The sequence below is a fragment of the Mobula hypostoma genome, chromosome 13 (genome assembly GCF_963921235.1).
Source record: "Mobula hypostoma chromosome 13, sMobHyp1.1, whole genome shotgun sequence".
Lineage (NCBI taxonomy): Eukaryota > Metazoa > Chordata > Chondrichthyes > Myliobatiformes > Myliobatidae > Mobula > Mobula hypostoma.
In genome coordinates, this window is record NC_086109.1 from 87,991,254 (window position 1) to 88,007,655 (window position 16,402).

At 41.8% G+C, this 16,402-nt stretch overlaps 1 protein-coding gene across 7 annotated transcripts in view; it reads left to right on the forward strand.

Annotated features, from left to right (window-relative positions):
* LOC134355758 (A-kinase anchor protein 13-like) overlaps positions 1–16,402 on the forward strand; it is a 557,767-nt gene that overhangs the window by 319,725 nt on the left and 221,640 nt on the right. For all 7 annotated transcript variants that reach the window (XM_063066124.1, XM_063066122.1, XM_063066127.1 and 4 more), the window contains one exon: positions 14,011–14,077. In XM_063066124.1, coding sequence (XP_062922194.1) covers positions 14,011–14,077 — 67 coding nt within the window. The remainder of the gene's footprint in view (positions 1–14,010; positions 14,078–16,402) is intronic.

The following is a 16,402-nucleotide window of genomic DNA, read 5'->3' on the forward strand; positions in this document are numbered from 1 at the left end:
AAATAAGAGCCTGTCAACGGTCTCAGAGCACGTCAAGTACACTTAGACAGCTTGAAATGAGTGCGGCTGCTTAAATCCTGGACTCATTTTATCAGCGGGAAAATTCATGAAATGAATTGCTGTGTATATTTTTTCTCTTTGGCTATGGTTGATGGAGGAACTTTGGCTGAGGTCCAACCATTCCCATTTGAAAGCTTTCACTTGTTTGGAGCAGATGGTGTATTAATTAAATGGTTAAACCACAGGAAAAAAAGATGTGCTGCACATGATTATAATTTTATTTCTAAAATGTTGATAGAAAGCAAATTCTGTCCTATCTATAATCCTTGAGTTACGGTGGAGATGTGGTCACTACTGAAAAATCTCTGCCTTTGTTTGTACTCTGCGCAGCTGGCTCTGCAGACTTCAGTGGGATCTGAATGTCTGGTGAATGAAACCGGTAGTCCATACTCCCACACGCATTTTCTACTAGTAACCAGAGATGAATTTCTCACCCATTGCTTTGGTTTAGAATACATGACTTAGCTGTGTGCAGGGGGAAAGAAAGCTAAATTTGAATCTGGAAACAAGTTTTTGCTTTGTCTCTTTGTGTGATTTCTCCTTTCCAGAAGGGAACACCTGCTGACATGATTACAGTCCAATGAGCCCCATGCACGTGGCAAAATGCCCAGATGGTCCCCTTTCACATGATGACGTTTTTCCAAGGACCTTGCAAACAGTGACACCTTGTTACAGATTCCTGTTTGCCCCTCCCTTAGCTTTCAAATCCTGCCAAAACAATGCTACAATTGTAGAAAACGTGTTTTAATCTAATCTGTCGCAAAAACTCACTAGGTCACTGTTAATAGAATCATTGAGATGATGTGCTTGTAGCAAATCCTAGGTTATTTTTGACATTATGAGGCAGTGGGTAGGCAACAACTGGAGTATTGTGTTCAGTTGTGAATGTTCTAGTCTGTGGATGTAGGAAAGATTTGTCAATCGTTCCAAGTATGGGACATTGCAACTCTAAGGTTAGACTGAAGAAGCTGGGTTGCTTCTTTGGGCAGAGGAGGAGGAATCAAAGTCAGTAAATTTATTATCAAAGAACGTATATGTCACTGTATGCTACCCTGAGATTCATTTTCTTGGGGGCATTCACTGTAAATACAGAGAAACCCAATAGAATCAATGAAAAACTGTACACAACAAAGACAGACAAATAACCAATGTGCAAAAGACAGCAAATTGTGTAGATACAAAAAAGAATAATAACAATAAATAACTGACAAATATAGAGAACATGAGTTGTATGAATCCTTGCAAGTGAGTCAATCTTGTGTAGGGGTAGGTGAAGTTATCCCCTCTGGTTTAAAGAGCCTAATGATTGAGGGGTAATAACAGTTCCTGAACATGGTAGTATGAGACCTGTACCACCTTCCTGATGGCAGCAGTGAGAGAGAGCAAGGCCTGGGTGACAGGGATCCTTAATGATGGATGCTGCTTTCCTGTGACAGTGTTTCGTGTAGATAAGCTCAATGGTGAGGAGGGCTTTATACGTGATAGATTGGGCCATTTACACTTCTTTTTATAGGATTTTCTATTCGGGGGCATTGGCGTTTCCATACCAGGTTGTGATGGAATCAGTCAATATACTCTCCACCACGCATCTAGAGAAGTTTGTCAAAGTTTTAGATGTCATGCTGAATATTCATAAACTTCTAAGAAAGTAGGAGCTCTGCTGTGCTTTCTTCGTAATAGTACTTGCATGTTGGGGCCAGTACAGATCCTCTGAAATAATAAAAACCCCTCTCCATCTCTGATCCCCCAATGAGAATTGGCTCATGGACCTCCAGTTTCCTCCTAACATCAATAATCAGCTCCTTGGTCTTCTAAGGCTCTGCCATGCTTTCTTCGTAATGCTTGTATTTAAAGCAGAGGTTGATAGTTTTTTGATTAGTAAGGGCATCAAAGGTTATGGAGAGAAGGCAAGAAAATGGGATTCAGAGGAAAAATAAATCGACCATGATGAAATGGTGGAGCAAATTTGATGGGAGGAAAAAATGGCTTAATTTTGTTCCTAAGTCTTATGGTTAAAGTGAGAAGGGAAAGGTTTCAAAAGAAACTGAGGGACAACCATTTTACACTCAGACCGAGATGCCTCAGGAAGTAGCAGAGGTGAGTATAATTACGACATTTAAAAGACATATGGATAGGTATATGAGTAGGAATGGTTATAGGACTATTCAGTTAGACAACTTTTTCAGCGCAGATGAGCTGGGCGAAAAGGATGTTTTCATGTTGTATAATTCTGACTCAATGGCTGTGGTTTTTTATTCTTCTCCAAGTAACCACGGGTGTTGTTAGTGCAGTGTAGCAACCTTTAATTTAAGCATTGCTTTGAACAGCTTAAACAACTCCAAAGCAAACTATTATGGTGTAGTTGTCAATTGTCTGCCAGTTTGGGATTACCAAGAGTCAGCTTTAACTTGCAAACAAAAACCAAAGGTAATTGTGAAGACAGGAGTGTCGGCAGCTCAGTGTAGGTCAGTCAACATCTACAGAGGCAACATTCTCTGTATTTTATAGTTGTACTATATTCCTAAACACAAATAGGATTGCAAAGTGAAGATGATAGTGTACTGTGTTCAGTTTGGGTCACCTCATCATAGGAAGGATGTGGGAGCTGTAGAGAGGATGCAAAGGAGACTTACCAGGATACCAGGTTAGTCCTGACGAAGGGTCTCGGCCCGAAACGCCGGCTGTACCTCTTCCTATCGATGCTGCCTGGCCTGCTGCGTTCACCAGCAATTTTTATGTGTGTTACCAGGATATTGTCTGGATTAGAGAGCATGTCTTATGAGGATAGGTTGAGCAAGCTAGGGCTTTTCTCTTTGGAGTAAAGGAAGATAAGTGACTTGATAGAGTTATACAAGATAATAAAGGCATAGATAGAATGGACGGCCAGAGACTTTTTCCCAGGGGCGAAATGGCTAATATGAGTGGGTGTAATTTGGAGGAATATTTTGTAGGGACATCAGAGTTAGGCTTTGTACAGAGTGGTGGGTGCATAGAACACACTGTCAGGAGGTGGTAGTGATAGAAATACATTAGAGACGTTTAAGGGACTCATAGGTAGGCATATGGATGAAAGAAAATTTGAGGTCACAAAATTGAGGAAAAGGTTAACCGACCTTGGAATCGGTTAAAAGGTTGATACTAGAACATAGAAGAGTACAGCACAGAAACAGGCTGTTTGGCCCACAATATTTTGCTGAAATAGCTGGAAAGCAGATTTAAAAACACCCAAACACTAATCCCTCCTGCCTACACAATGTCAATATCCTTCCATCTTTCTTACATCCGTGTGCCTATCCAAATGTCTCTTAAAAGCCTCTAATACATTTGCCTTTATCACCCATTCCAGACATCCAGTGCTCTCTCAATAAAAAGCTTACCCCTCACATCCTCCTTGAACCTACCGCACCTCATCTTCAATGCATGGTCTCTGATAGTACACATTTGAACCCTGGGAAAGAGAGATTCTCCATCCACTCTATCCATGCCTCTCATAATCTTGTAAACTTCTATCAGATCTCCCCTCAGCTTCCGCTGCCCCAGAGAAAACAACCCAAGTGTATCCAGCCTCTCGTGATAGCACATGCCCGCTAAACCAGGCAGCATCCTGGTTAAACCTCTACTGCACCCTCTTCAAAGCCTCCCCATCCTTCCTGTTGTGGGGTGACCAGAACTGTACATGATACTCCAGATGTGACCAAACCAGAGTTTTATAAAGTTGCAGCAAAACCTCCTGGCTTTTGAACTCAAAAATCAACAGTACTGTGCTGTACTGTTCTTTGTTTTCTATGTGTCTGTGGCCTTCTGTTCAGCATCCCGCAGAAACACTTCAAAGGATATTCAATTGGATGTCATGAGGCTTTGCTGAACTGTTGTCAGTGATGGAAAGGCTATGGGTTACATCTGTGCAAACACTGGCCAGGTACACCACACCGATGATAAAGGCCACCCTGTCCCTGACAGAACTTGTTTAGAAGAAAATTCTCAGGCTCTGATTCATTCTCTTGGAACCATTCCTGGTTTATATAGAGGCTGATGAGACACTGGTTTTGAGTTCAGAAAACTCGGCTTGGACTCTGATTTTCCATCAGATTTGTCTGAGAAGTGGTTGTTCTGTTGTTTCTAGTACCAGGAAGGGGACTACTTTGCATCTGAGGACCTAGTTCAGGCAAACCCCGACATTATTCAGGTAGTGGAAATTCACCCTTACAGAACTCACCAATTGCTACTGTTATGCTTTGTGACTTCAAGACTGACATGAAGTCACGTGAAGACATGGGAGTCTGAAATAAAGTCATAGATGAGATGAGGCCTCTGTTGGTCAGGGTCGACCATGGATGTTAGGTCCTAACTGTCTAGATACACAAGCCAGTGCACTACGATATCAAGACAGCAAGCTCCCCCTCTCCAAGCATCTGATGAACCCAAAGGAACTGCAGAGACCGATACCGTTTGGCACCAGCAGCACCGCAGGAGTTGCCAGTCTGAGTTGAACTCAATGTAAGACTGCCTTAAGGACTCCCAACTCCGGATTTTTCCCTCTGGATTTACTCCCGAAGCCTCCCCCATGGGAGGGTATAGCTGCAGGGCAGCGGAGATTTGAGATCAGAGTTTTCCTTCCCCTAGCTGAACTGCCAACCATAGCTGATGAGCCCCATCTGCCCGAAGCAACTGGTTTTAAAGTGCAAGTAACTTGCCTTTTCCCCTTCTCCTGTTAGTAGAAATAGTTCTCCCAGGCTTAGCAGCTAAGCCACATGTGAAGGCCAGGAGCTGGACTTGGTTGACAGAGGCTCCTTGAGTCGCATGCCATTGGGAGCATTTAATAAGTAATGGGAGCTTATCCTCATGACCACCCCCAGCTATAACAATTTTAAGGTACATAGAGTCATAGAAAAATACAACACAGAAACAAGCCCTTCAGCCTACCTAGTCCGTGCCGAACCATTTAAACTGCCTATTCCCATCCACCAGCACTAGTACATAACCCTCCATACCCCTGCCATTCGTGCACCTATGCAAACTTCTCCTAAACGTTGGGAGCTCGCATGCACCACTTGCGCTGGCAGCTCATTCCACACTCTTGTGACCCTCTGAGTGAAGAAGTTTCCCCCCGTGCTCCCCTTAAACTTTTCACCTCTCATCCTTAACCCATGACCTCTAGCTGTAGTCCCACCCAACCTCAACGTAAAAAGCCTGCTTGCAGTTACCCTATCTTTACCCTAGCTATGCGGGTGTAACTTCGTCTTCACTGTAAGTGAGGTGCATACGTATCATGTGGTGTAATGACATATGCAATTCACATATTTATACATATAACCTGTAATGAGTTATTTAAATAAGCAAGAATGTGTAATCAACCTATATCAGTTATCTTACATAAATACATACACACATATATATATATATCTGTCTCTGAAATATTAAATACATAACAGTTACCTAAAAATTGAGAAACTGAAACAAGTTCACCCTCATAGAATTTATGTGGAAAAGAAAGTAAATATGTCAGCATACAATTATTTTTTCAACTTGCATTTGTAAATATGATACAGCTTCATGTTGCAGGAAATTGGGATTCAGATGGTTCTCAAGGAATGCAACTGTTTCCACCCACCACCCCATAACACAGGTCGCCTGTACAATCTCTAAGAGCGAGGAGTCATGGGAAATGCCTGAGCAAAGGGTTCTATAGTACAAAATCAGAAATCCATCCATTCATTCAGGCTTGTGGTTGAATAATGACCATTGAGAAAAGTCGGTGCAGTGCAATTAATTTCATCTCTTGTATACATCTCTGGCTTGGATTTTTTGCAGTAACCAAGTCAAGGCAGAGCAAGCCCTCGGGTTCTGGCTACACACATTCTAAACTTTGCAGAAATGCAGAAGACTGGCATGTGGTATAAACCTCATCAGTGCAAAATTAATAGGGATGGGGAAGGAACTTCCTTGCCCAGAGGATTTTGAATTCTAGCCACTCCTTGTACGGTGTGCTTATGCACACTCTCCAATGAATGCACAAGGTTGAGATCAGTATAGTTAGAGGGGAATGGAAGTAAATGAGCCACAATCTACCCGAGTGGTAGAGTTGATTGGAGGAGCCATACAGGCTGCTATTTCATTTGTCTATATCGACAATACCTTCCCAGGGTTGGGGGTGGCCTTATCTGTCCTCGGCTCCCCTTTGGAGGGAAATTTCTTGGTGGAGGGTACTCAATTTTCTACATTCCAAGGAATAAAGTCCTAATCTATTCAATTTTTTTCCATATAACTCAGGTCCTCCAGATTGGCAACATCCTTGTAAATTTTCTCTGTACTCTTTTCAATCTTATTTATATTTTTCCTGTAGATAGGTGATCAAAACTGCATACAATACTCCAAATTAGGCCTCACCAATGGCTTATGTTCAAGGTAACATCCCATCTCCTGTATCACAACCTGATGTCATTCTAACATAACTCTCTTCAATGAAGTTGAAAGCTGAGCTCACTTTGGTGTTATAAGACATGGGAGTAGAATTAGTCCATTTGGCCCCATCGAATATGCTCCGCCATTCTATCAAGGCTATCGTACCATCTCCCTCAAACCCCATTCTCCTGCCTTCTCTCTAAAACCTTTGATGCCTTTACTAATCAAGAATCTTATCAAACTCCATTTTGGTATGTGCTATTATTGAAGGTTCTTGATTTAGTCTATCGAGTGGGAGGGTTTTATTGAGCATCCAATGGTAGAAAATAGCAGATGTTGGAAATCTAAAATATGTACAATATGGCTTCCGTCCACATGTTGGGCTTGAGGGCCTGTATCTGTGATGTATATGCTCTCCTTTTAACATTTAAGTGAAGTACAAGGATGAGCAGGAGGGCTATAGTCCTGGAGCAGGTAGATGGGACAACATGGAAAACCAGGCCGAAAAGCCTGTTTTTGGCCTGTAGTGCTCTATGACATGACTCTCTGTGCTGCTTGATATGCTCAGTATTTCAGAAGAACATAACAAAATATCAGGCCCCTCAAGCCTTGTCCGGCCATTTAATAAGATCTACGTTGGATTTCTCTCTTGAGCCAGAGCCCTCAATTCCTTAATTTTGCAGAAATGTATATACTTCCTATAAATGGGCACGTGGGCAAGTGGTTAAGACGTTCGTCTAGTGATCTGAAGGTCGCTGGTTCGAGCCTCAGCTGTGGCAGCGTGTTTGTGCCCTTGCGCAAGGCACTTAACCACACATTGCTCTGGTGTCTGTGCGAGGAGTGGCGCCCCACACAGACTTCCAATCTGCACTTTGTAAGGCATGGAAATGCCCGACGTGGGCCTCTCATGGTCTGAGTCGGCCTATTTAAACACCCCTCATGATCTTTCCTTCACTACCTTTGGGGTAGGGAATTCCAGAGATTCACCACCAGTCATCTTCTGACTGTTGATTTTGTATTGGAGAATATTTTATTGCGTTCCAACAGCACTCAGTCGCAACCTTGGTAAGTCTAGGACACTACAAATGCCCCTCTTGACTTTTCATGGATTATTAGAAGCATATTTTTCAATTACTGTACTGTTGATGATGATATTTTGGGATGATAGTTCAAGATTTTTTCCCTATGAATTATTTATTCATATAGAAAATATAGTGTCATTGTACAGGAAGATTGTGATTAAGTGAGGAAAGTTTCAGAAAAGATTCACAACATGGTTGCTGGGACTGGAGCGCCTGGATTAAAGGGAGAGACGGGAAAGATGGGGTCTGTTTTCCCTGGAGTAAAGAAGACTGAAGGGTGACCTTATGAAGGTTTACAAAATCAACGGGGGCATAGGTAAAGATGGATTTTCACCGTCCTTTTTTCCCAGCGTAGTGGACTGGGTTAATGGTGAATGAGGCCCTGACAGGAAAATTTTTCACACAGAAGTTGGTTAGTATTTTAAATCAGCGGTCAGAGAAAGTGGGTATGATTACAATCTTTAAAAGCACTTGGACAGATTTAAATCCAGGAAGGTTTAGAGCAGGAGTTTCTAACCTGTCGTCCACAGACCCCTCGGCTAATTCTAAGGCTCCATCACATTAAAAAAGTTGGGGACCCCTTGTTTAAAGGGCCAAATGAGAATAGGTCAGGAATGACAGCTGGTTGACTTGATGAATTGGGCTGAAGTCCCTGTTCCTATGTAGAATCACTACAACTCTGAGTGCAGTCTCCTCAACTTGAAATGCTTCTGAGTTTCTTCTGGTGCCTGGATTTTCCTCTCAACTAAAATCTTGAAGTCCCACAAAACTCATCTCTTTGACCAACACAATGGATAACAAATCTAATGTCTTATGTGGTTCCATGCCAATGTTTATTTTATAACACTTTTGTGAAACAGCTTGCAATGTTTGCAGTACTGTGCTAAAGTCTTAGGCACATATATATAGCTAGGGTTCCTTAGACTTTTACACAGTACTGTAGTAATTTTATGTATTGCACTGTACTGCCACAAAAAAGACAAATTTCATGACATATGTGAGTGATGATAAACCTGATTCTGATATGAGTCTCTATTGTGGCCTGAGAGTGGGAAAGGGGAAGGGGGAGAGGGGAATCATGGTTGGGAAAAGGGGAAGGGAGAGGGCAGGGAGCGGGAAGCACCAGAGAGACATTCTGTAATGATCAATAAACCTATTATTTGGAATCTAATGAACCTCGCCTGGTATCTCAGGGCTGGGTGTGTCTGGACCTGCGCCACTCCCCGCTCCGGCACTTCTTCTCTGCCACCTGACCCAAACCCCTCCTGTGGTGCTTCACCCTCGCCATTCCCAACATCCTTTGCTCCCACCAGACAAATACAGTACTGTGCAAATGTAGAGGGCAGTTTGCTCGGGAGAGCACGCGCAGAGTCGCCAGATACCGGCGCCATCTTGAATCACAGTAGCATACAAACGTCTTAGGCTAAATGTCTTCTGTTCCCTGGCTATATATGTATTGAAGACTTTAACACTGGACTGTACCAAGTTAAAGATGTTGTGAAAATGCAAGTTGTTTCATGTCCTACAGTTTAGTGCTCACATTTCCTTTTATACTTCTGACTCAGAGCACTCCACAGCCAATGGACTTTAGGAGTGAGGTCATTGTTGTAACGTAGCAGCATAGCATAGCAAACATGCAACCTTCCACAAACTATGTCATGAAAATGATCAGAGCTTGTTTTAGTACTGTTCAGTGAGTGATGGATATTATCCAGGATACAGTGGAGACCTCCTGTCAAAATTATCCACTTAGGAACAACTTCTTCTTGCACTTCCTACACCCTGGAATTGCATGCTGAGCTCTCTGCAGAAGACCTGGAACCCACAACCTCTGACCAAAGACGAGGATGCTCCAAACTGGGCCCGGTTTGACACTTCTTTATAATCTGCAGGAAAAGGAAATTGACATTGTGTCCTTATTTTTTTCATCATGTGTTATGCCCTCCACATCATGGAGCATATCTGCACGGGGCGCTGTCGCTGGAAAGCAGTATCCATCATCAGGGACTCCCCACTGCCCAGGTATTGCTTCCTTCTCACTATTGCCATCAGGAAGAAGGTACAGGAGCCTCAGGGCTCACACCACCAGGTTCAGGAAGTTACTTACCCCTCTACCATCAGGCTCTTGAACTAGAGGGGATAACTCCACTCAACTTCACTTGCCCCATCACTAAACTGTTCCCACAACCAATGGACTCACTTTCAAGGACTCTTCATCTCATGTTCTTGATATCTTTACTTATTTATTTATTATTATTATTATTATTATTATTATTATATATCTTTGTATCTGCAGTTTGTTATCTTTTGAATACTGGTTGAACACAGCTGGTGCGGTTTTTCATGGATTCCATTATAGTTATGATTCCGTTATGGATTTATTGAGTATGCCTGCAAGGAAATGAATATGGTGACATATATGTACTTCAATAATAAATTTACTTTGAGCTTTGAACGTTTTGAACTTTGAGAGGTGGTGCGGTGCCAGAAGTAACAGGAGAGGTGTGGGTTTTGATTATATTGAAATCATTGAATAAAACAAGTAACAATAGAACAAATAAATAAGAATAGATTTGGCACACCAAGTAGCATGGCTGTAAGGCTGCCAGTCACCCTCAGATTAACAGTTTGACCAGAGAGCGGTTCATAATGTCACCAAGCTATTATGGGGCAAGGGTGTATGTTTTCCACATGGGGCTTGTTAAGATTGGACTCACTGGTCTAAGTCCAAACAACTACAGGAAGAAATTGAGAATCTCAGTTCTGTGTAGGAATATACGAAGGATGCGATGGCACTGTAGGTTCACCAGGATGTTGAATCAATTGGAAGACTTTAGTGATTAGATAGGCTGAACTTGCTACTTCAGCACCAGTGATCACTGATTGGAGTTCAATTCCCACCACTGCCTGGAAAGCGTTCGCACATTCTCCACCTGACCGTGTGGGTTTCCTCCTACATTCCGAAGGGTTAGTGAGTTATGGGCTCCATAGTTGGATGCATCAGCAAGGGAGATGAGGCTGAGTATAGGGCTATGGTAGGAAACATTGTCACATGGTGTGAGCAGAATTATCTGCAGCTTAATGTGAAAAAGACTAAGGAGCTGATGGTAGACCTGAGGAGAGCTAAGGTACCGGTGACCCCTATTTCCATCAAAGGGGTCAGTGTGGACATGGTGGAGGATTACAAATACCTGGGGATACGAATTGACAATAAACTGGACTGGTCAAAGAACACTGAGGCTGTCTACAAGAAGGGTCAGAGCAGTCTCTATTTCCTGAGGAGACTGAGGTCCTTTAACATCTGTCGGACGATGCTGAGGATGTTCTACGAGTCTGTGGTGGCCAGTGCGATCATGTTTGCTATTGTGTGCTGGGGCAGCAGGCTGAGGGTAGCAGACACCAGCAGAATCAACAAACTCATTCGTAAGGCTAGTGATGTTGTGGGGATGGAACTGGACTCTCTGACGGTGCTGTCTGAAAAGAGGTTGCTGTCCAAGTTGCATGCCATCTTGGACAATGTCTCCCATCCACTACATAATGTACTGGTTGGGCACAGGAGTACATTCAGCCAAAGACTCATTCCACTGAGATGCAACACAGAGCATCATAGGAAGTCATTCCTGCCTGTGGCCATCAAACTTTACAACTCCTCCCTTGGAGGGTCAGACACCCTGAGCCAATAGGCTGGTCCTGGACTTATTTCCTGGCATAATTTACATACTACTATTTAATTATTTAAGGTTTTATTACTATTTAATTACTTATGGTGCAACTGTAACGAAAACCAATTTCCCCCGGGATCAGTAAAGTATGACTATGACTATGGCTTCAGTGTTGGTACTGGAAATGTAGCGACACTTGCAGGTTGATTAGTGCAATCCTCGCTGGTTTGATTCACTGAATGTTTTGTTACTTCAACGTATATGTGAAAATAAGGCTAAACTTTATGTTTTTATCATTTTTCCCTGTTACGTGGAAGACTGACAGATCTGAGAGACTTGTATAAACCTTATGAGGGGGCATTGATGGGGTAGACAGTCAGAATTGTGTTCCTATGGTTAGTGGTATTAAAACGAGTGCCTAGGTTTATGGGGAGATCTAAAGAGGAATGAGATTTCTTTTGCACAGAACGTGATTGAAATCTGGAACTCACTACCAGAGGTGGTGGTAGAGACAGATACAGTCACCAAATTTAAGAGGAATTTAGAAAAGCTCTTGAATAGGCAAGGGCTAGAGGGATATGGACCTAATGCTGGAAAATGAGGTTTCAGTAGAATGTCAGCATGGATTTGATGGGCCGAAGGGCCCCTCTCCCTTTCTGCACAGCTCTGTGACTCTGAGAACAGGGTGGTGATTGAGTGAGACTTTATTCTTACTCGGCGAGAATTCAGAGACCAAGTACCAGCAGATGAGCAATTGTCACCTTACCACGTCTTCCAATGTGCTCAAAACTCACAGCCATTTAGACTGGGGTGGCTGTTAACTCTGCAAGATAGGTGCAGCTTTGGGTGTACAAAGCAATGCACTTTGTGTTGTAGGCCAGCATTCTGGGATCCTGATCGACATTTTCCCATATCCTCACTGCTTCACCCAGAGCAACGCAGCGAATATTGTGAGCCTGTGTTCCTCTCAAATTGGAGATAGCCCAGGCTGACGCAGCTGCTGGGAGCTGTTGTGGGTGGACCTTGGGGACTTGAACCCTTTCAGCTGAAGTCTGGAAATCTGCAGCTTCACGGTCTGCTGAAAGGATGTGTGTGCTCATTGTTGGTAGTTTTTTTTCACATTCTCCCCAAAATTTCAAAGAAATTTTAAATGTAAGAGGAGAAAATAAAAACTCCTGAATCGAAATCTGGGTTTAAAAATAAACTTTGTGATTTATTGGATTTCTGATGCAGAGCCACGCCCAAAACATCTGTGTCCATTTGGTTAAAAGTGTCTTTCATAAATCTTTCTGAATTTCCCACAACCACGCTATTATTCAGTCTTTTATGCTGCTGTATTTCTACTGCTGATTTTTATTTGCATGATTTTTTTTGCACAGCTCAAAGTAAATTTATAAACAAAATACATATAAATCACCATATACAGTCCTGAGCTTCATTTTCTTGCAAGATTTCCCTATCTTGCTTTTAACAGTAACTACAAACGTTTGTACAATGAAACATATAATTATTGGCAAAAACGTACATAGCAATTTGGACAACCAATGTGCAAAAGACAACATAGTGTGCAAACACAAAAATAAAAAAACAAATAATAATAATAAATAAATAAGCATTAAGTATCAAAAACATGAGACCTTGGAAATGAGTCTATTAGTTGTGGGAACAGTTGAGTGAAGTGAAGTTATCCCGTTAGGTTCAAGATCCTGATAGTTGAGTGTAGTTTTTCATGAATTCCATTATATTTCTTTATTTTCCTGAAAATGCCTGCAAGAAAATTGCATTGACATTAAAATGTAGGGGTTGCCTTAATTTTTATATTTTGTGTCATCTCCAACAGTTAAGCCCTCCCTCAGTAATACACGGGGGTCTTTGTCGACATCCACCTCAATTAGGACTTGCCTTTCATCTTCCTGAATCAATGTTTCCAAGTAAATGTATTATTGAAGTATATATGTGTCATACTACCTTGAGATTTGTTTTCTTGCAGTCATTTACAGGAAAATAAAGACAACAGAATATATGCAAAACTATGCGTGAAGACTGCACAAAATTAACGTGCAAGTGAAGACAGGCTGTGCAAATACTAATAAGTAGATAAATAGACCGATAAGTAAATAAATAAATAAAAACTGAGAACCTGAGTCGTAGTGTCATTGAAAGTGAATCTATAGGTTGTTCAATCAGTTCCGTGTTGAGCTGAGTGAAGTTATCCACACTGGTTCAGGAGCCTGATGGTTGTAGGCTAATAACTGTTCCTGAACCTGGTGGTGTGGGACCCAAGTCTCCTGTACCTCCGGCCCGATGGTAGCAGTGAGAGGAGAGCATGGCCTGGATGGTGGGGGTCCTCGATGATAGATGCAGCTTTCTTGTGACAGCACTCTTTGTAGCTGTGCTTAATGATGGAGAGGGTTTTGCCTGGTGATGGACTGGGCTGCATTCATCACAATTTTATGGACTTTTCCATTTCTAGACATTTGTGCTTCCATAGCAGGTTGTGATATAACTAGTCAGGATACTCTCCACAGTGTATATATAGAATGGAATGAGTGTTCCCATCTGACCCATGGTTAAGAGGCTTATCAACTCAATGCTCACTAGATTTTGTTTCTTAAAAACCAGAACTGAAATCCAACCTGGAGAATGCCATGAGCTGTAAAAGTGTTACACTAACTGCTACACTACGGTGGTGCCGGGGCAAGGCAATAAATGTCCACCTTGCCAGTGGCTTCCACAGCCCAAAATAGAAAAACAGAGAATGCAGATTCTGGTTTTTGGTCTAACACTCTGATTTTACATTTCAGATTAACCGAGAGAGCTGGTGCCCCAGTCCCAGTTTGGTCCAAACAAAGGAGAGTCCTGAAACAGCTGGTAAGTAGTTATTCACCTTTCACACCTTTCACAAAGCTGGATTGCAGCCAAGAACAGGATGGTGATGAATTCTGAATCTGCTTTGCCGGTGATCAAGTTTCATGAACGACTGCAACTATTAATTGTCCATCATCCTGTGGTCCAGAAATAAATTGAAATGAGAAAGATAATTAAAAATTTGAAGAAAAACTACAATTGCTGGAAATGTGAAATTAAAAACACAAGATGCTGGAAAAACTCGGGTGGTCAGACTGCATTTTCGGGAAGAGGAATTGAGTTAATATTTCAGAATCAAAAACAGATTTATCGTTACTGACATATGTCATGAAATTTGATTTGTGGTAGCAATACATAAGCATTACTATAACTTACAATAAGAAAATATACAAATATATAGTGCAAAACGAGAGCAAAATATTCATGGACCATTCAGAAATCTGATGCCAGAGGGGAAGAAGCTGTTCCTAAAACTTTGAGTGTGTGTCTTCAGTCTCCTGCACCTTCTCCTTGAAGGTAGTAATGAGAAGAAAGCATTTTTTCTGGGCAATGAGGGTACTTCATGATGGATGAAATTTTTTGAGGCATTGCCTTTTGAAGATGTCCTTGCTGGTGGGAAGTACAGTGCCCGTGATGGAGCTGGCTTGAGTTTACAATGCTCTGCTGCTTTTTCCGCAACTGTACAATGGCCCTCCGTACCAGATGGTGATGCAACTAGTTAGAATGCTCTTCATGGTACACCTGTAGAAATGTGTTAGAGTTTCGTAATGTACCAACTCACCTCAATCAGTCCTGTGTAAAAGTCTCAGGGACATTTGCACAGTACAGTGATAATTTTATGTATTATACTGTACCACTGCCACCAAAACAAAAACACATTTCATGACAGATGTGAGTGATGATAAACCTCATTCTGATATGGATCTCTCTTGTGGACTGAGAGTGGGAAGGGGACAGGGAGAGGGGAATCATGGTTGGGAAAAAGGGAAGGCAGAAGGGAGGGAGCAGGAAGCACCAGAGGGGCATTCTGTTATGATCAATAAACCAATTGGTTGGAATCAAATAACCTTGCCTGGTGTCTCAGGGTTGGGTGTGTCTACACCCTCGCCATTCCAAACATCCTTTACTCCCACGAGATTTATAAACTTGCACTCACTCCATGTTAACAAATGCAGTACTCTGCAAAAGTGCTGGACACCCTAGCTCTATATATATATATATATATCTACCTAAGCCTTTTGCACGGTAGACAGAGAAATCATGATGCCTGAGGTTGGAGAATTCTTGATTTTGAGTCCAGATGGCTTCAATGTGCCCAGATAGAAAATGATGTCTAGTCCCTCAAGCCTGTGTTCATTAAGTATTTAATATTATGAAGATTTCATGCTGAGAACATCTTTATTTAATCCAAGTGCATCCAGTGCTAATCTTAAGCCACAAGCTCAAAAAGAAACTGAGTTGCTACACCTGCAACACTAGCCATGCTGTGACAATGACTATTTCATTCTGACTGGTGTTAAAAGATAACATGGACCAATGATAAAAGAGGAAGTGTTCATAAAGACTCTTTCTTGACTCCCTAGAAATATTTTACAGCCAATGGAAAAAAAAGATTAAATGTAGCCCGTTAACTTTCCCAAATAGGAATCTGGCAAAACCAAGAACTGCTTAAAGTGATGCAGGTTCAGAGACAAAGCACAGATATTTTTCCATCTTTCCCAAACCCTTGCTCTTTTTCCAGTCTCATCTCTCCACTAAGTGTTGCAGTTCAAACTCAAACTTGGAGGTACGACTGCAGTATTTCAAACTGATTCATGGAAACAGATGAGTTTCTGATAGTAAATAATACCTTTGAAGTGGTAGTCATTTTCAGCTAAGTTAATACTGCTGGGAAAGCACTTATTTCTTTTAAAGCTTATAAAGGAAGCATTTTTCCCACTTCTATTGTTAAATCTTCAACAATGTGCCTTAAGCAGTTGCCACTTTGCAAGTTTTTCTATTTTCTATTTATATTTCTGTGAACGTTGGCAAGTTATTCAGCAATTTTCATGGTTTGTAACTGCTGCCCAAGAAGCCTGATGTTAAAATAACTCTTATCTAATTTCTGCTGTGTTTGTTGTGATGCCCATTTAATCTGGCCGGGGATTGGAACCATTTCTCTATTGTAAAGATTGTGTTCATGCGGACAATTTGCCACCCTATCCTTTGGGGCTATCTGTCTCGCTGTGGATATGATCTCATGAATAGTTACTAAAGAATTTCTAAGCCTGCAGTAGTTTGAACATGGTCCAATTGTTATGCTCTGCGTCAAATTTGATGTGATTACAG